This window comes from Leptopilina boulardi, unplaced genomic scaffold (genome assembly GCF_019393585.1).
Source record: "Leptopilina boulardi isolate dan_hultmark-lab unplaced genomic scaffold, ZJU_Lbou_2.1 LbouV2_169, whole genome shotgun sequence".
NCBI lineage: Eukaryota > Metazoa > Arthropoda > Insecta > Hymenoptera > Figitidae > Leptopilina > Leptopilina boulardi.
Window position 1 is genome coordinate 1,625,346 of NW_026137717.1, and position 21,926 is coordinate 1,647,271.

The window sequence follows — 21,926 nt, forward strand, 5'->3', positions numbered from 1 at the left end:
AGAGTCGAATAATTTTCTTAAGATCATCATCATCATCATCTCGGGTAAAGTTTAAACTGGTAAAAGGAGGCACTTTGCTATTTCAGTAACACACTCTCTCTCTCTTTCTCTCTCCGGGAGCTTGTGAGTAAAATCGATAAACAGAAAGCGAGCGCCTAGTTCTCGTATGGACTATAGTAGTGTGATCGTGGCTTTCAAACACTTGTGTTTAGATTAAAGCTGTGTTTGCATTTGTGGAACACACTCGACTGATTGAATAGAGACAGAGAGAGTATTCGTGACTTGGGACATGTAAAGGCCACCATCAGGTAAGGCATATACACTGAGATTTGACAAGAATCTACACATTGGTCCATTGTGTCAAAAATTACCAAGGAAAATTTTTCAGGAATTTATTTTTTTTAAAAAAAAAAGGAGGATCAAAATGAGCGGGGTAAAAGTAGGAGGAGCATAAAAAGAGGAGGAAAATGGGCGGAGTAAAAGTAGGAGGGGCATAAAAAGAGGAGGAGCAAAATGGGCGGGGTAAAAGTAGGAGTATTAAAGTAGGCGGAGTAATAGTAGGAGAAGCATAATAAAGGGAGGAGCAAAATGAGCAGGGTAAAAGTAGGATGATCAAAGTAGGCGGGGTAATAGTACGAGGAGTAATTAGGGGAGGAGCAAAAATAGGCGGGATAGAAGTAGGAGGAGGAAAATAGGCGGCGTAAAATTAGGAGGAACATAAAAAGGGGAGGAGTAAAAGTAGGAAGAGCATAAAAAGGGGAGGAGAAAAATGGGCGGGGTAAAAGTAGGAGGAGTAAAGTAGAAAGAGTAGAAGTAGGAGGAGAAAAATGGGAAAGGCAATAGTAGGTGGAGCAAATATGGGACAATATGAACGGTGTAAAAGTAGGAGGAGCAAAATAGACTGGCTAAAATAAGGAGGAGCAATTACGGGAGGACTTGAATATGGGTGGGATAAATTTTTTTTCATAATTCAAAAAAAATAAAGAATTCAATACTGATGAAAAAAAAAATTGATAAAAAAGTTAGTTTTTGGTGGTTCTCAGTGAGGAAAATAAGAAAATGAAAAAATAATTTTACGTAACCATAAGAGGAAAAGGGAATTGCCTATAGGAAAATATCGCAATTTGAGATTTTCTGCTACGTATTTTGTCGACCAAAGGGGAATGCCAATATTGGATGGTGGAAATAGAAAAGGAGTGAGGGACGAGGTTGATCGCAGTAGTTCAGCTGGACAGGCGCTATTGGTAACTCTCTCCCGTTTAGAGAATGGGAGCCAATAATTCTTTGTACTGAAGTGAACTACCCCATGTGGATGTAGGGTAGAAGAGGTGTGGTTGGAGGGAAGGGGGCGGTTGGTTGGTTGGGTGTCTGTCTGTGTGTACCTAGCTGTACCTACAGAGAATCTCCTGCGGGAGTAACTCTCTCTCTCTCTCTCTCTCTCTCTCTCTCTCTCTCTCCTCACTATTTTCCCTCTGAAATTCCTCTATTCACCTACAGGGAACCACTCGCAGTTGATTGATCTCGTTTCATTGATTAGAAATCTCATTATTATTATTATTATTAATTAATTAATTAATTAATTGATTTAATTGTTATCCATTTTTTGTGTTACACAGTTTTTTTTCTCATGAATTTGAAAGTTCATTAAAAGAAATTTTTTTTAAATTACATTGTTGTTCACATCAGTAGACGCAAACATGAGGTAATTAAAATTTAATTTTCAATTTCATTAAAAACTTTATAATCATCAGAGGGAGAGATGTGAAATTTCTCAATCAATAATATATACAACTTGTACAACGCTATATTATAAGCGTTTCTAATTATCGTAGTTTCAGAAAATTATATATATATATATAGACAGAAAGTAATGAATTATAAAGATGTAAATTGTTCTACGTGAATGAATTAAAAAAAAAAAAGAAAATTGATAAAAAAAAAATATGTATATAAATATTAAATCACAATTTATTCTATATGAATAAAAAATTCCAAGCACAAAATTCTTCCATTTTAATTGTTTTGCCAAGAAGCACTAGTTTGAGGATATTTTCAGGTTGAATCCTTGAATCAGAAAATCAAAACGCGCGCACTCACCAGTTTTCCTTGCTTGTGTGCAAGGATAATGACGCATTAACTTTAATATGACGGGGATTCCTTTGAAATTCTCTCAGGGTGCATGTCACTTCTTTATGTATGTAGGTGTGTGTGTATATATATATCTGAGAGAGAATCTCAAGGGTCTCGAATACCTTAGGGAACTCTGGCTTTAGCGTTATGCTGAAGAATTTTCTCTTAGTGAAACTGGTTTTGTGAAGATAGCTTTCCACATTCTTATTAATCACTTAAAATAGTATATAAGCCCCGCCCTTTCTGCAATTGTTATTTTTATGCATATAAATTTTTACATTTTGTTTATTTTCAGTTGTTTTTCTTATTTAGTTTGTTTTTAATTTCTTCCTTTTAGTATCTTTCAGTTCTTGCTTTTTTAAAATTATTAACATCTTAAAAATCCCACCATCAACCAACTGTCCGCCTTTATTAAGATTTATGTTTAACAACTACAATTTTTTTACTGTGGAATTCAGAAACGACCCTCAAAAGCCCCGCCTGTAATTATTCAGCCCCGCCCTTAGGTACGTACCGCCCCTAGATATCCCCGCCTTTGGAAGAAAATCTGTTACCAAGAAACTCTGCATTTATTATTAAAAAGGTGGAGCTAATAAGCTACGCCCCTAGTAGCCACGCCTATAGTTATAAGCCCTGCCTTTATTTCCACTAAAGCGGAGATAATAAACCACGCCTTCTAGTAGCCCCGCCTATAATTACTAAGCTCCGCCTTTATTAACACTAAGGCGGATCTAATAAACCACGCCCCTAGTAGCCCCGCCTTTACATATTTGTATTATTTTTAAGGAATTATGTTACTAAAAACTCCGCCATTATTAGATCAAAGGTGGAGCTAATACACCACGCCTCCCAGTAGCTAAGCCTATAATTATTAAGACCCTCCTTTAAATATCTTTGCTCTAGTATCCCCCCTATAATTATTAAATCCCTCTTTTAAAAGCAAATATGTTACTAACAAGCACTGCCTTTATTTCCTAAAAGGCGGAGCTAAGCCACGCCCCTGGTAGCCCCGCCTATAATTATTAAGCCCCGCCCTTAGATATGTTCGCCTTTAGAGGCAAATCTGTTACTAAAAAAACCTCCGCCTTTATTTCCTCAAAGGCGGAACTTATAAGTCACGCCTCCTAGTAGCCCCGCCTATATTTATTAAGCTCCGCCCTTAAACATCTTTGACTTTTGAATAAATTTTGTTATTAAGAAACTCCGCCTCTATTACCTCAAAGACGTTGACTAATAAGCCACAATCCCTTTTTTGATTAGCTCCGCCTCAAAAATAATTTAGATTTGCACTAGCCCCGCCATTGTAAAATAAGTTCCCGCCCGCTTTAAGCTTTGGTGAATGAAGAAATTAATTTTTTTTTGTCAATTATTTTTCATACCATAATGTATAAAATTTTTTTTTTCTCACTTTCATTTGTTTATTGTATTGATGAGAGTTGAAAGAGGGTTGTGAGGGGAGAAATGAGAGGGCGGGGGGGGCAAAAGTATTAAAATACAAAAAATTTCCAAAGCAATTTGAACTACAGTTCTCTGGGCAATTATACGTCAATCAGTTCACTCATTCACAATGATGCGTTCACGCTTCACATGAATACGTAACTGACAAATATCTATTGGGTGATATAAATTAAAAAGGCATTCCCTTTTAATTAAAGTATTGAACGAAAATTTTTTAATACAACCACGATGTCGATTTACGCTTTGGTTTAAAATTTTTATTTTTATTATTGTTATTATAATAATTTTTATTATTGTTATTATAATAATTTTTATTATTATTATTATTATTTTTGTTATTTTATTATTGTTGTTATTATTATTGTTATTAACATTTTTGTTTAAATTATTATTATTATTATTGTTTAGGAGAAAAAAAAAATTTTTTCTTACAAATGAAAATGTAAAGATGCGTGTGATATTAGTGTGAGGAAAAAAAATTCTTGTGATGATGAGAATTTTGCTCTTTGACTTTTTTTTTCTTTTTTTTAAATGAAGAAAGTAATTTCTACAAAAAGGTGATGATGAGTGAAGGATTTTTTCTTTTGTAATTTTTTTTCGTTGTTGATGATTAAAACATTTTTCATTCATTTCAGTAAATATTTTTCAAGACTTGATGGGGCGTGACAAAATTCGAAACCAGACAATTTTTTTTTTTTTTTTTTTTTAGTGAAAGCACCCATGAGACGATCTTTTCTTGTCGTACACAAACACATACATACACATCTCAATGAAATCTCGAAACTTTTTGAAATCGCGTTTCGGACAAAAAGTAATCTTGTCGCCGCGGAAAATCAGTTTCACTGGACGTACCCCCGTAAATTGCTGGTTGGAAACTCATCCTCAATTTTCTTGGAAACTATATATCTATATATATATATATACCATATACCATCACGTCATCCACCCCCACACTCCTATTCTCCATTTTCAAACCACTCCCCTCCCCTACTCCCCCATCTTTTCTCTCTCAGGAGAGACGCGGCGTTCTCGTACAACGAGAAGCTATTTCTCCTAAAAGTTTTTACACACCGCTCTCGTACTCGATTTTGCCCCCATTCTACTTTAGTAGCGTGCAGTGACTCTTCGTAAAAAGCACTGAGAGGGCTGAGGAAGAGGGTGGAGAGGGGGGTGGTTAGATGGGTAAGAGAAGGAGGACTTCAAGTTAGTTTGAGGTATCTAAAAAGTGCGAGAGGAACAAAAAAAAAATGCCAGCATCAATTTAACAGTCTTTTTTTTATGGCGCTCATGGTAAAATCTGTCAAGAAATACGAAGAAAGAGTGGGGGAAAGAATTTAAAAAATTTCCAAAACGTTAAAAAAATTTTTTTCAAAAAAAAATGGGTGGAACTTCGAAAAGGGGCGTGAATTATAAAAAGTGGGCGGGGAATATCAACTATTTTACGAAGAACACGCCTTTTTCTTGAAAAGTGGGTGGAACTTTAAAAGGGGGCGTGAAGAAAAGTAGGCGGATAATATAAACTGTTTTACAAAGGACACGCCTTTTTCATTGAAAATGGATGGAGCTTCGGAAAAGGGCGTAAATAATAAATAAAAGTGGGCGGAGTATATCAACTAACTGCTTTACGAATTAATTTTAAAAAAAAACATAGAAAAAATAATTTTATAATTATAGGGAAAAAAAAAAATTTTTTTTATACTTCCAGCAAGAAAACTTTATTTTTTCTTACTTCCTTTTTTTTGTCACGGGAGTCAGTTTACAAGTTAATTCAACCGCGATGAAAATACAAAAGGACATGGGAACTTAATCACGCAGGGTTTCGTGTAGTTGAAGTCAAAGTACTTCTCTTCTGTTCTCTATGTGTGTTACATTTAAATATATGCACAATATACAAGTGTACAAGCAAAAATAAAGGGTGTTGGGTGAAAAAAAAACAGTTGACATCGATAAAACGACAACGACAACCTAGTGCATGATACAGAAATTGTATAGTTTATTTTTTTAAAAAAATAATTAATTTTTATAATTTTTTTTCTAAACATGTATTTTTGTTCTAGAAGTGACAATATGAGGAAAATTTTGAAATTTTAAGATTAGAGGTGGAGCTAATAGGCCACGCCTATAATTACTAAGCCTCTCCCTTATTTACCGCCCAAATTCCCTCCCGAGAACCATCTTTTGACTAATAAGCCACGCCCCTAATAGTCCCGCCCATATAAAGCCACGCCTTTTTTGTCAAATTTGTTACTAAGAAACTCTGATTATCATATTAAAGGCGAAGCTAATAAAACACGCCTCTTAATAGCCCCGCCCAATAATTATTAATCCCGCCCTTAAGTATTTTTTCCCTAATACCCCGCCTTTAGAAGCAAATCTGTCACTAATAAACTCCGCCTTTATTCCTTAAAAGGCGGAGTAAGTAAGCCACACCCCTAATAGCCCCGCCTATAATTACTAAGCCCCGCCCATTTAAAAAAAACAAACAAATTTCCGTGATTTATTTTCTCTTTTAAATTTTGCCATGCTTTTACTTCCAAGGCCAAAAAAACATCGGCCAAACTGAGCGTTCGTTAATAAATCACAAATAACTCGGAATATTTTTTTCTAATTTTTAATTTCTCCAAGCGACTTTTTTTCCTCATTTTTTCGCAATGAACAAGTTTTCATAATTTTTATTCACCTATCGCAATAATTATTTGAAAAAAAAAATGGTAAAATAAAAAAAATTTTTTACTCTATAATTTCATAATTGACGATCCATATCATTTCCTGGAATGGGTTTGGTGTATGTATATGTATATATCTATCGTTCGTGTGAACAGGCGTCGTGTTGAATCGTTGTACGCGCATTGGCTCGCTTGTCGTGCATGAGGCTTTAGGGTCTTTTTCTCTCTTACACACACACACAATACTGCATGAGTGCTTGTTTTTTTTTTGTTGTTTTTTTTTATTACTCTCTCCCCACCTCTCGCGTGTTAGAGAAACATATTCAACGCGATTTTCACTGGGTATATATATATATATATATATATATATATATATATATATAGTTGATCGGCTGTGTACAAGCTCGAAGGCAATGTGTGGGCGTTGGAACAGTTATTCTACAACACAACGATCTCCAATAAACAAGGATGCAAAAAAAAAAAAAAAAAAAAAATAATAAAAAAAAGGGAAATTCATTGATACGTAGGTGCGCAAATAACCAATCGAGTCGTTCTTTTGTTGATTCATTCGAGAGAGACGCTTTTGGACATTTTCAATTATTTTTCAATACAATGTCTCTTTCTACATATATTTATATATATATATATACAGTAGGGGTATATATTTAAAAAAAAAATGAATTTCCAAAAAAAAAAAATCATGTTAAATTGTTTTTTTTACAATTTATTTTATTGCATTTAATTTTTTTTTTATTATTTATCATTAATATTAAACAACCTTTTTTTCTGGAAACCGCTTCACTTTGTTTTATATTTTCTTTCGCGCCCGCAGTCATCTGAAACCAAAATTTTTTTTTTTATATATATATTTGCATATAATTTAAAATATTATGTAATTAATATACATCCAGAGAAAAGATATCTTTGATTTAAAGAATTATTATTATTATTACTACTATTATTGTTATTATTTTTACTATTATTATTACTATTATTATTATTATTATTATTATTGTTATTGTTATTATTATTATTATTATTATTATCTTTTTTTATTATTAATGTTATAAATATTCAATTTTTTTTTTTAAATCTATTTTCAATTTGCAATGAAAGTTTGAAGAGAAATTCTCCCACCACCGGGAAACGTCAATTGGTTAAAGCATATCGTCTTCTCTGTTTATTGCAGGCGAGCCTCGAATTGAGTTAAGACTGTGAGTTTGTGGGTGAAGTGCGTAAACTGTTAACTGTCTCAAGTGCGAGGTGACGTGACATTGTTTGCCACGAACAATTGACTTACAACCACACAGTCGTCATAATCGTATATAAACAACACTTTAACAAATTATTCCTCTACTGTATGATTTACATCACAAAAATTTAGATTAGGAATTTTTTTTCATTTTTTTATTTCTATTATTAGATTATCGAATTTATTGCAAAAAAAAAAAAATAGAAAGAAAAGTACTTGAAAATTTTTCATTTAAATGATAAATCTTCGAGATATGTTGATTTTAAATTTTTTTTAAAATTCGGCCACCGAATTTTGGTCTAAAGTTAAAATCACTGTAACTTAAAAATTATTTGACCAATTGAATTATTTCAAAGGAATTTTTTACTTGTTTTTACAAAAATTTTACAGTAAAATAGAAAAGAATGACTAAAATTTTGAAATGTATTTTTCAAAATTAAAAAACAAAAATTTATTATTAATATTCGAAAAACATAAATAGTTAAAAAATTCTTTAGAATAAAAATTGTACAATTCAGAGGAATTTTATTAAATTTCCCTTAAAAACGGTTTGGAAAAAGTTTTTTTTTTCTATTCAAAGAATCAAGATTCATTGCCTTCGTTAAAAATTATTAGATTAAGTGGCGTTGGGATATTTCGAGAGAGAGAGAGAGAGAGATCGACTCGAGCCAACCGGGCTCATTATCGTCCTTGTGGGATATAGTCAGAATTACGATGTACCTCATCGTGCGACGCGCTTCAAGAATTTCATGAAAATTTCATGGCCCCTGAAAGTTTTTGAACGCGAAACTTTTCTTTAAGAGGGATGATAGTTGGGGATAGTAGAGACACGATGAAAAAAACAAAAAAAAAAAAACAAGAAAAATCCCAGTCGCTAGAGAAGAATTAATATCTTTTTCCAAGCAATTTTTTTTATCCCCTTTTGCGTCGCAATATATTCTCTCTAACTTGCAACGATATTTTTTTTTTTTTTTTTGAAACTTTGTTTATTTATTTTTTCTAAAATGACATTTTTATTACTTACACAAACATCTTTTTTGAAAAAAAAGATAAGAGAACATTTTTTTACAATATAGAGAATTTTTTTTTCTATTTAAAAAAAAAATGTTTGTAAAAAAATTACAATTTTTAAAAAAAATGGAAAAAAAAGATTTAATAATCTTTTTGAAAGAACATTAATCACAATTGAAAACTTCTTTGCAGTGCAAAACTTTCCGAGAGAAATTTTACGGTGAAAAAAAAAAAAAGAAAAATTCTCATCTCGAGACCAGGTGGCTAATAATGTCGTTGAAAATAAAAAAAAATAAAAATTCGACGTTGGTTTCAACGACAACTATTTTAGATTGCACTCGGCATTGTCGCCTATCGAAGCGCGATTAAAGTGCAGTAAAAATTGCTTCTGGTCGAGAGAGAGAAAGAGAGAGGGGGGGAGGTATAGCGAAGGGTGAAATAGGAAATAGAAGGCAAGACTAGATAGGAGTCTTGAGATCGAATTACCACGTTGCGCACCTCTTAGTACTGCCTCCTGGTAGATAATCGAGTTACCCTCAAAGCACTCTGATTATCTGCACTTCTTTTTCATTACTAACCACCCCCTCCCCCCGTTTTATTGGCCAATAGTTTACAAGATCACGACTTTTTTCAAATTACCAATCTCCTCCTACTTACGCCCATTGGAAATTATCTATAATTACAGTTTTGTGTAAATAAAAGAAAATACGCAGTTATATAAAATTGTTATTTTTTTCAAAATATTTACTGTAAAAAAAATTTTCTTAGTATTTTTCTTTTAATTTTTTTTCTAAATAACCACGCCCCTTTTCCCCTTCTCTCAGAAATTGTGGTATTTATATGCCCCTCACATTTCTCATTTTTATATACTAGCCACACCCCCTTTCCCCTCCATCAACAGTTTTTGTACTATTAGCCCCTCCCCCTTTTAAGTATCACGTTAACCACGCCCCTTTCCCCTCCTTCAACTGTTTTTATACCCTTGGCCACTCCCCTTTAATGTGTATAACGATAACAACGCCCCCTTTCCCCACAACTGCTTTTGTACTCTTGGCTCCTCCCATTTAATGTGAACCACGCTAACCACGCCCCTTTTCTCCTCCTTCAAGTATTATTGTACTCTTTGCCCCTCCCATGTGCCACTTTTTATTCATTGACCACGCCCTCCTTTTCCCTCCCATTAATAACTTTACGTTTCCCTCCTTCCTTTTACAAAGTCACCACGCCCCTTTCCCCTTCCTTTAAATGTTATTCTACTCTTCGCCCTTCTTCTTTTATTAAGAATCACGTTAATCACGCCTCTTTTCCCCTCTTTTTGATAATGGTGGCGCCTACTTTTTACAAGTAGGCGGAGCTAATCAGCTGTCTACTTTATGCATGACACGCCTTTTTTGTAAAAAAAAATTGGTGGATCTTTGGAAAAAAGGACGTGTTCAATAAAAATTAATGGAAATTATAGCTGTAATTTGATACTTATCTTTTTTTTAAAAAATGGGCTGAGCTTTGAAAAGGGGTGTTAACAATTAAAAAAAGTGGGCGAAATGTATCAGCTAACTATTTTACACACGAACACGCCTTTTCCTTGAAAAAATAAAAACCACCCCTTTCACCTAAAAATGGGCAGTGTTAGAGAAAGGGGAGTAGTTAAAGACAAGGCGGAGCTTATAAAAAACACGCCTTATATCTAAAAAAAAATAGGCGAGGCTTCAAAAAGGGGCGTGTATAAAAACTGGGCGGAGCTTATCGAACCACGCCCTTTCTTAAATAGGCGGTGTTTTAGAAAGGGGAGTGTATAAAGACTGCGTGGAACTTATAAAAACCACGCCTTTCACCTAAAAATGGGCGGTATTTTAGAAAAGAGCGTGTATAAAGACTGGGCGGAGCTTATAAAACCACGCTCTTTTCCTAAAAGAAAGCGGAGCATCAGAAAGAGGCGTGGAAAATAAAAGTAATAAAAAAAATTTTTTTAACTTAACATTAAATAAGTACCGCAAACTTAAACATCTTTCGCAGGCAATAAAAATAAATGAACCTTATTTTTCATTTAACTATAATTTTAAAACTTAACCTATCATCGAATTAGTATTTTTTGCTGAATTTCTGTTCTATCTATCTCTCTCTCGTTCTCTCTCACTCTTGTGACTTTATTCAAAGGCAAAAGCCATTTTGAGGTTATGTTGTGTTTTCGTCGCAAATCTCTCGTAAATTCATTGATGTAGTTAATTTGGATTGTAAGATTACTTTGAGTACATTTCACTGAAAGCTGATTTTATCCGAAGCGAACATTTCCGAGGTTAGTGTGTAATCGAAGACACAAAATTATTCGGTCACACGGCTAAAGTCGTAACAGTAAATTCGCATTTAAGGCTTACGTGTTACTAGATTTTGGTTGCGGTGTGTCTCTCTCTCTCTCTCTCTCTCTCTCGAAAGGGATGAGGGGAACGGACCAATCACGTGGCTTAAATTTTGGGGTCAGATTGAACCATGTGTGTTACTATACTAATAAGCCAATGGGATGGTATAATAGCCCCTTAGACACTTAGGGGAGGGGGGTGAAGTTGTAGTCTCGTACTGCTGCTACTGCTGCTCTATGATGTACGTTATGAGACATCGTATTTCAGTTAGATTACGCGTACATACGTGTTCGCCGTTGGAGCTTACGTGGCTAAGTACGTGCTCACCTTGTCTATCTATATATCTTTCTCTCTCTGTCTCTCGTTCACTCACTCACTCACTCTCTGCTTAGAGAAGCAGTAGGCGAAATAGTTCAAATCAGTCTTTCGTGACTGCCATCCTTAATTGGAAGACTGATATACCACAATGTGAGAGGCTATTAATTTTAGTTCCATTTTGACTGGCTTTATAACTTTATTGTCACTAGTAATAATAATAATAATAATAATAATAAAAAGAATAATAATAAAATAATAATTTAAATATATTACTAATAATATATTCTCCTAATATTTGGTTTTCTGGATGTAAACCCTAGTGTCGGTCTTTTATACCCAAACGATATGTGAGAGTACAGTGAAGTAATTAGAATTATTCCTCCTACTTTTAGCCACGCCTACTTTTATCGCTCCACTTACTATTGACCACGCCTATTTCTGGCTCCGCCTACTTTTGGTCACGCCTATTTCTGGCTCCGCCTACTTTTTAGCCCTACCTAAAAATGTTTTGCTTACTCCTACCTTTATGACTCTTCCGACTTTTCTGGCTCCGCCTACTTTTGGTCACGCCTACTCTTCTGAGTCCACCTACTTTTGGCCACGTCCATTTCCGGCCCGGCCTACTTTTCTGGCTCCATCTACTTTTGGTCACGCCTATTTCTGGCTCCAATTACTTTTGACCACGCCTATTTCTGCCTCCGCCTACTTTTGGTCTTGCCTATTTTTGGCTCTTATTTCTACAAGTCGTAAAAATTAATTATTTTTTGAAAATTTAGTATTGAAATTTTTTTTTGAAATTTGTGGGTGAAAAGTAGAAAAAAAGTATTGGAAAATAATAAATTTTGAATGAATAGCTTGGTTGATATGTTAATTTAAAGTTTTTTTTTCCAAATTCGGCGATCGAATATTTATTTTAATTTAAATTCGTCATAAATTGTAAACTTCTTAACGAATTTATTTTCTCGTTTTTGTAGGATTTTTTTCATTTCAGAGGAAAAACAATAACACAAAAAAATATAATCCTTGATTATATGACATAAACTTAATTTTTGAGGTTATGTATATGGAAACTAATTTTCTTTTTTGCCATTAAACTTGAAATCTCATTTCGTTTTACAAATAACTACTACTCATATAATTCTCTCTCTCTCTCTCTCTCTCTTGCTATTTTATATCCCATTATCCTCGCATCTGATAATTTTCATTATAATCGGATTCGACTTGGAGAAAAATGGTTTGCGCTGGCGCAATTTTGGGTGAAATTTGTTGTGCTATGTAAAAGCTTGCTCTCTCTCTCTATACATATATATATATACATTGAGAGAGAGAGAGAGAGAGAGAGAGAGAGAGACATGTCTTTCACTATTGGCTCAAAATCGTCGAGCATTGCCGCTTCACGTGTAATTTATCGCATACAGCCATCGTTGCGCTGCGGTTCTTTGCGTGTCTTGAAGCAGTTAACGCGAAGATTATCGTCCTATACACACGACGTTCCTCCCCCCTCTCTCCTGCCCCATTGGGTTCTGGAATTCTGACGTATTTATTTACATATGCTACAGACAAGGAAAAAAAGCTGGATTTAAATTGCTCTTTTTTTTAATATTGACATTTTTATAGAAATTCCCTCCACCTCGAATTTTCATTTTATAAAAAAAAACACTAAATATTAATATTTATTTCAAAAAATTTTAATACACGTTTAAAAAATGTGAACTATTTGGAAAATAATGTCTTATTTTCTTATTTTTTATTATATTGAAAATTATTATTTTTGTAATTCTTTTTATAAGAAATATGTTTTTTAAAAATAATTTGTAAAATAGTAATTTTTGTAAACAATTTTTATAATTTTAATAATATTTTTTTGTAATATAGCACACAAAGATAGAGAAAATTTATGGAATTTAGAATAGTATTATTCCGCCTACTTTTTGTCTGCGCCTATTTTTGGCTGGCCTACTTTTCTAACTCCTCCTACTTTTGGTCACGCCTATTTTTGGCTCCGGATGCTGTTTTTGTTCCGCCTACTTTTTCGAAAAGCCTATTTTTAGCCGCCTAAAAATTGTTTTGCTTACTCCTTCTACCTTTATGGCTCCTCCCACTTTTCTGGATCTTCTTTCTTTTGATCACGCCTACTTTTAACCCGCCTACTTTTCTGGGTCTACCTACTTTTGGACACATCTATTTCTGGCTCCACCTACTTTTTGGCCTATTTATGGCTCCTTCCACTTTTCTGGATCCGCCTACTTTTGACCACGCCTATTTTCTGGCTCCGACTACTTTTTGGTAACGCCTACTTTTTGGCCACGCCTAAAATGTATTGCTTACTCAGCCTAACTTTATGGCTCCTTCCACTTTTCTTGCTCCGCCTACTATTTATTTGTAAAATAATGTTTTTTTCGTTTTATTTTAATTATTTTTGTAATTCTTTTTATATCAAATAAGTTTATTTAATAATTTGTAAAATAGTAATTTTTGTAATATTTTTTTTCTAATTTTCATAATAATATTTTCTTTTGAAATTATCACACAAGGAAAGAGAAAAAGTTTTGGTATTTAGAACAGTGTTCCTAAATAACAAGAGTATGTGTGTGTGATAATAATAATAATAATAATAAGACCCGGCCTTTTGATATTTATGCCTCTAAGCTGAAAATTCCCGGACCTTGTGCATAAATTCTTAAGAGCAAGTGATGCGCTGTTAGGGAAATTTCTCTATACATATAATATTTTGCGTGGCGATAGAGGATTTTAATGATGGAAGTCCGACAAAGGGAGGAAAGTCAAAGGGGATATGAAATCAAGCGCTTTATGGTGACATATATAATACTCACACACAAATTAACAAATAAATACACACACACACAAACACTATTTACTAATGCAGGTCATCAACGTCTACAATTTTCCGTATAGCATCTACAAAGTTTTGCTTTTGATTTACTGGCTAACGAGTTGGTTTATTTCACAAACAGAACTCGAAATTTGATTTTCTATTCCATATGTAGTATATAGACATATACATATTTAAATATTCAAACAATATTACGCTAATCTCGTATGTAATACCCAATTAAATAATGTTAAGTATCATTTCAATAACAAGAACAAAATTTTCACATTAAAATCCACTCTGTCATTAATTATAAATCGTGGGTTTTTAATATTTTTTTTTTATAAAATTAATTTTAGATAAAGAAAAAATTTATTAATTTTTATAAATATTTATGATAAAATTTTTTTTAAAAATGTTTTAAGTAATTTACTACTTTAGAATTACAATAATCTATTTAGGCACCACTTACATTTTTTATATTCCGTCTACTTTTTTTTAAATAGACTTAACCCACGCTTGGTTTATAGTATTTTGTCTCCTTCCACTTTCATTAAGCTCCGCCTATTCAATAAATAGGCTCCACCCACTCTCCACCCATAGTAATTTAACTCCTCCTACTTTTGGTCATACCTATTTTTGGCTCCGGCTTCTTTTTGCCTCCGCCTACTTATGAGCCACGCCTATTTTCGGTTTCGCCTACTATTGACCACGCCTATTTATGTCTCCGTCTACTTTTGGCTATACCTAAAAATGTTTTGCTTACTCCTCCTACCTTTATGGCCCCTCCCACCTTTCTGGATCCGCCTACTGTTGGTCACGAATATTTCTGGCTCCGCCTACTTTTCTGGCTCCAACTACTTTTGACCACGACTATTTATGGCTCCTCCCACTTTTCTGCATCCGCCTACTATTGACCACGGCTGTTTATGTCTCCGCTTACTTTTGGCCCCTCCCATTTTGTTGGATCCGCCTACTTTTGCCACGAATATTTCTGGCTCCGCCTACTTTTGGCCACGACTTTTTATGGCTCCTCCCACTTTTCTGGCTACGCCTACTTTTTGGCCACACCTATTTTTGACCCAGCCTACTTTTATGGAATTTTTTATTTTTCCCACATTTTTCTCGCAATTTTTTACTAATCCCTCCGACATTCCGATACCCCTTTTTTCTAATTCTTTTTGGCAAACTATTTTTTTTTTGAGAAAATGAGAAAGTTTTTTGGGAATTTTTTTTTTTTGCTTTATTAGGTTAAGCTATTGAACGTTATATTTCATAATGCTTCAAATGGGAGGGATGGGGAGAGAAATGGAAATTTTTGAAGAGGGTGGCTCGTGACTGAGAATTAATTACTGAGTGAAGGATCAACTTTTGTTGCAGCTTGATTCATTTAAACACAAGACCAGAGCCAGCAATAAGATGTTCCACCCTTCGAGGAGCGACAAGACTACCAACAGCACCCGATCATCGAAGCGAGGCTCGTCTCAGAATAGATCCCAAGGTGTTGGTCTTTGTTGAGACACTCTACTCGAGATTGGGACGTGAAATCTCCGAGCTTTTAGTGTATAATCGGATAAAGTGAGTATTTTATTTTCTTTATTTTGATAAAAAATAATTTTTTTTTTTTGAAAAAAATATTTTTGAAATTATTTGTTTTTGGAATAAAAATAATTTTTATAATTGTAAATATATTTTTGGAAAAAATTTGTTTTTATTAATTTATAAATATATTTTTGAAAAAAAAATTTATTTTTCAATTGTAAAAATATTTTTTTGAAAAAAAAAATTATTTTTTAATTGGAAAAATATTTTTTTTTTGAAAAAAAATTTGTCTCTTTTTTTACAAAAAAAAACAGTATAAATAAATGATCGCTGTGTATTTTTTCGGGTCCTCCCCCCCACCCCATCTATCAGATAATCTTGGATCCTGTTTAGAGAGCTTTTTTGTTTACAGTCGTGTAGTGCGGGTTGCATTTTGAGTGCATAGCCCCTGAGCAAGGGCTTTTTGTATGACACGTAAACATATCAAGCTGTGTACTCAAACGAGACTGCAAACCCGTTCTATACAGATGATAACAAAAAAAAAAACAGAAAAAAAAATTTATTTTTCCCCGAGACCTCGCATCTAGTGGGCAAATTCTTTTTTTTCTTCTTTAAAAAAATCAGGGATGCGTTCAATAAAAATAGTAAACAAATGTTTATTTAAATTTTCTATATTTCTTCATTTTAGTAGGTATTGCTTTACAAGGATAAAGAAAATATTTTAATAAAAATTGAAATATTTCAAAAAAAAATGTACAATATTTTTTTAAAATACTTTTTGGTACATTTTTGCGTAAATAAGAAAAAAAATATTTAAATATAAATAAAAAATAATTATTAAATTTTTATTTCATAATTTTACTATATTATTGATTATTTCACAGACCTGAAAGGATAAGATTAACATTTTTTTTTTTTTTTTTTTGTTAAACCAACTTAAACAAAGGAGAAAAAACTCTCTCACAAGCGGTAAGAATGTTAATTAATTTTATTAATAAATAACTCTCACAAGTGATGGAAAAATTGACCTATAGTTGGTAAAATAATTATCTGACAAGATGTGAAAAAATAAGCTCCTTTTAAACAAAAATTGAGATAAATCTCTCTTGCAAGCTGTAGAAAAAGGTTTATGAATTTAAAAAGATATCACTATTACAAGTGGTGGAAAAATTGACCTAATCTTATTAAAATACTTCTATGAGAAACTTTAACAAAAATTATCGACTTTTAACAAAAATAGGCAAAAATCTCTCTCACAAGCGGTATAAAAAGTTTATAAATTTAACAATAAATCACTCTCACAAGTTGTTGAAAATTTGACCTTCAATGCAATTATCTAATAATAATAATAATAATAATAATAATAATAATAACAATTAATATTTTGTATTAATAGCAAAAAGGAAAAAAAATTACAAAAATTTATTTAAATTTTATGAATAAAAAAAATGGATTATAAATCTAAAACCGCTTGTGCCATAAAAAATTTTTTCGAAGAGACATTATATATATATATATATATATATATATATATACTTATAGAGTTTTCCTGGTGATACAAAAATACGATTTGCGCCAGATGGTGTTTGGTATTTTACAACGTCACATAAACAACACCAATACACGTGAAAAATATAAAATGCCTCACGTTATATATCGAAGACTCTAATAAAATTAAAAACTCCTTTCTTGAAGTTTAAATCAGTTTTTTTCTTTTTTTTTTTGAAATAAATTTTATAACAAGTAAAAATAAAAATCCTGATTTTATCGTTTTGTTTTGCAATTTTTTTTTATTTTTTTTTTTTTTGCTTAAAATTTAATTTTTTTTTTTTTTTTTGTCAAAAAATAATTTCTTCTTTATTTGTATAAGAAAAAAATTGCTAATTGTTAATTTTTTTTTTTAAATTATAAATTTCTTTTTGTGAAAAAAAAATGTTAAGATATAATTTTTCATATTTTTAGAAAATAATTTTCTATTCTTTTTTCTTTTGCACTGGATAAAATATATGTGAATGGAGATTGTGAATTTTTTTTTCCTTTTTTTTTCTTTAAATTCCAGTGAATAACGAGTACATCTAAAATTCTATTCACATTAGGCAACTCTTGCATTCTATCAAAATAGGAGACTTTTTCACTATACGAATCTACGAGCTGAAAATTCATTGGCAAGTGTCCAGCTTTAAAAACTGGAACTGGCTTTTCTTCTGAATGCATCATATTTTCCTCTCTCTCTCTCTCTCTCTCTCTCTCTCTCTCTCTCTCTCTCTCTCTCTCTCTCTCTCTCTCTCTCTCCAGTAAAAATTTTTTTTTATTTACTTCCTGTTATTTTAAAAAAAAAATTATATTTTAAATATTATTTATTTTCGAAAAAATATTTTTATTTATTTATTACTATTAAAAAAAAAATTTTAAATACTTATTTTGCAATTATTTATTTAGTTTTTTTCCAATTAATAATTAATATAAAAAGTCAAATTTGAAAAAAGGTTAAAAAAATTTTTTTCTTTATAATGTTAACACATAAATAAATATAGATTAAAATTTAAAAAATAAATAACACTTAAATGTAAATTAATAAATAAATATGTTAATTAAATAATAATTTATTTTCAAAGCTACGTTTCTCTCTCTCTCTCTATTCAAGATTGACATTAAGGGGAAGTAATTGTATGTGTTTCATATGTACATGTGTGTATGTGTTTGTGCGTTGAAAGGGGGGATAATCGAAAAGCCATCCAACACACGTATACAAGTAGAGCTTTCGCACAAATGTAATATAACAGAGAGTAGGTTCAATAATGGCTTTAGTAAATCAGTAACGCCCCTTTATTTTCATTTCAAAGAAAATTTATTAATCGATAATTACGCATCTACTGTTAAATAATTGCAAAAAATTTTTAAATACCATTCACGCCAAAAATTTAGTGTAAAGAATTAAAAAAAAAAAAAAATTTGCCCCCACTGGGATTCGAACCTTTTACAACAAAATTAGCAGTTAGGAGACTTATCCACTAAGCCAAAATGTAAAAATTTAATAAAATTGAAAAGTACCCAAAGAGAGAAGAGAATTAAAAAAAAAAAAAAATTTGCCCCCACTAGGATTCGAACCTTTTACAACAAAATTAGCAGTTAGGAGACTTATCCACTCAGCCAAAATATAAAAATTTTAATACAGAGTTCAAAAATCCCCAAAGTAGTGTAAATAATTTTAAAAAAAAATTTCATCACTGGGATTTGAACCATTAACATAAAATTACCACTTAGAACACTTATGCACTGAGCTAAAGTATAAAATTTACAAGAAAGTACAAAAATTTCAATTTTGGGCTTAAATTAAATTTTCAACCTCTTTTTTGAACAGTAAACGATCGTATTTACAATTCTTTAACAGAAATTAATTTCTAATTAAATTAATTAATCTAATAAATTACTTAATCTAATTAATTAATTAGTAAAAAAATTAAATATTCTAATTTTGTTAGAATATTCCCTTTACTTTTTTTTTTCAAATTCCTAAATAATTAAAAACTACTAAAGAAAAAAAAATTCTCCACCTTGGGGAATCGAACCCCAGTTACGAAATTAGCAGTCGAGTCACTTATCCACTAAGCTAAAATTAACTTTTTTTTCTCTAAACCACCTAAAACCATTTTTTTCTCCTAAATTTACCTTTCTTTCGTTAAAATAAACAGAAAATAAATATTTATTAATTATTTTCATGTGGAAAATTTAATTTGACAAATAATAATAATGAAAATTAGTAAATTTCAGCTTAATGTGATTTTGCAAGATGTACAAAGGGAAATGGGTGGTGGGGTAATTTGGTACTGTTGCTGATGTATGACAAGTAATAAATACGAGTATCAGTTTAACGTACGCCACACGTCTCTAGTTATATATGATCAATGAGAAGCAGTAGTGTCATGTCTGTAGTCTAATGCACATATCCGGTCATTAGTCGCTTTATGACTGTGTAGTATCGATGATCAAGTTAATGTTCAACGACTAGACATGTATCTAATTAGAGTAAAACTAATAATATCACAAAATACATGCAATAAATGAGAATTTTCTATTTTATAAACAAAAATTTTTGCAACAAATTATTTTTTATTAATTAAAATAATTAAATTACAATAATAAAAATAATAATAATAAAAAAATAATAATAATAAAAAAATAATAATAATTACTGTTTTTTTTTGGAAAAAACACTATTTCTGCCTGTAGGTCAATTAATCCATTATTTTAGATAAAGATTTGTCAACAATTTGGTAATTTTTTTCAACCGCTTGTGAGAGAGATTTTATTCTACTTTTCTTAAAAAAAGCGAATATTTGTCCAATTTGTCATAGAAATATTTTGTTAACTTTAGATCAATTTTTCCACCACTTGTGAGAGAGATTTTTTTTAAATTTATCAATTTTTTTACCGCTTGTGAGATAGATTTTTGTCTATTTTTGTTAAAATTCACGAATTTTTCCACAATTTGTCATAGAAATATTTTTTTAACTTAAGGTCAATTTTTCCACCACTTGAAAAAGTGATTTATTATTAATTTCACAAAATTTTTTTACCGTATGTGAGAGAGATTTTTTTCAATTTTATTTTTTTTTTTTTTTGGTTAAAAATCACTAATTTATTTACAACTAGTCAGAGAAATATTTTTCCTACTTAAGGTCAATTTTTCCACCACTTGGGAGAGTAATTTATTGAGAAAATTAATAAAAATTTCTACCGCTTGCGAGAGAAATTTTTCTTTAATTTTTTTTTTTTTGTTTAAAGTAGCTAATTTTTTCGTAATTTGTCATAAAAGTATTTTGTTAACTGTAGGTCAATTTTTCCGTCACTTGTTATAGTGATTTTTTTAACAGTTTTAGGTCTTTTTTTACCGCTTGCGAGAGAAATTTTTCTTTAATTTGTGTTAAAAGTAGCTAATTTTTTTACTATTTGTCATAGAAATATTTTGCTAACTTCAGGGCAATTTTTCCAGCACTTGTAATTGTAATATTCTTATTAATTTCACGAACCATTTCTACCGCTTGTGAGAGAATTTTTTTCTCAATTTCAGTTAAAAATCGCTAATTTTTTCAAAGTTTGTCATAGAAGTAGTTTGCTAACTTCAGGTCAATTTTTCCACCACTTGTAATTGTAATTTCTTATTAATTTCACGAACTATTTCTACCGCTTGTGAGAGAATTTTTTCTCAATTTCAGTTAAAAATCGCTAATTTTTTTCCAATTTTTCAGGGAAATATTTTTCCAAGTTAAGGTCAATTTTTCCACTATTTATAGAAGATAATTAAAAAAAAATTGTGCCTGTTCTTTTACTTATCAATGGAAAATAAAAAGTGGAATATAATTTAATTAGAAAAATTCTCGACCATCAGTTAGTTTATAAAAAAAAGTGGAAATTAAATAAAAATTTATTTGCAATGAAAAAAAAGCTGCCTTAGTTAAATTTTTTTTTTTAAATAAACAGAAAAGACTATATGGAATCGTTGATTTTTAAAAGTGAACAAAGCTAATTTTCTAAAAGGTTTATTCATTATGATAATCAGCCAACTCGAACGAGAGTTGCAGTTTGTGGTCGATGAATTGACTCTCTCTCTCTCTCTTTCTCTCTCTCTTTGGCTCGTTGATATTTTCCCCAAACCTATTCACGGATTAACGATTCGATATATATAGAAATAAAAAAAAAAGAAAAAAAAACCCTTTGCGGTATCGACTAATTATTCTCAACATTCTCCATTAATTTGGTACGTCCTGTATTCTCTCTATAGTCTTTTACTGTCAATGACTGTCAATCACTATTATCTCCTCTTTCAGCCCAATTAGTCACAATGCAATATTTGCAAATTTTTTTCCATCTATTTCAAAATCCACTTATTTTACCTCAATTCATATTTCTTTTTTTAACTTTTTTCTATTTCTGAATTCAATTTTTTGCTATTCTTTCAGAAAAAATGATAAATTGAAAATTAAATTCAGAAATAGAAATAAAAATTTGAAAATTTTTTTTTTTTTCAATAAAAATTTTTCTTTCTCATAAAAGGCTTTTTGTTTTTATTTCTCAAAAAAAAAAAAAAATTTGAGAGTAAATCAAAATGTAAACACATTCATATGTCAAGATATGAAAAAGAATTTGTGACGACAGGCGCGTACGTTATTACGTATGAGAGACAGACACCCATGTGAATCGCGACAGCTTGTCATTCTCATGAAATCGCAACAAACATTCACAAAGAAAATGAAAGAATCGTCGGAAAATGAAATGTAGAATAAATTATTTTGTTTATGATTCTTTGAGAAAAAAGGAATTTAAGAAAAACAAGCATTTTTATGCAAAATATTACTTTCTTT

At 31.1% G+C, this 21,926-nt stretch overlaps 1 protein-coding gene across 2 annotated transcripts in view; it reads left to right on the plus strand.

The window, feature by feature from the left end:
- Positions 1–21,926, plus strand: part of LOC127277434 (bifunctional heparan sulfate N-deacetylase/N-sulfotransferase) — a 79,557-nt gene that overhangs the window by 34,844 nt on the left and 22,787 nt on the right. For both annotated transcript variants that reach the window (XM_051298540.1, XM_051298542.1), the window contains one exon: positions 15,403–15,600. In XM_051298540.1, coding sequence (XP_051154497.1) covers positions 15,403–15,600 — 198 coding nt within the window. The remainder of the gene's footprint in view (positions 1–15,402; positions 15,601–21,926) is intronic.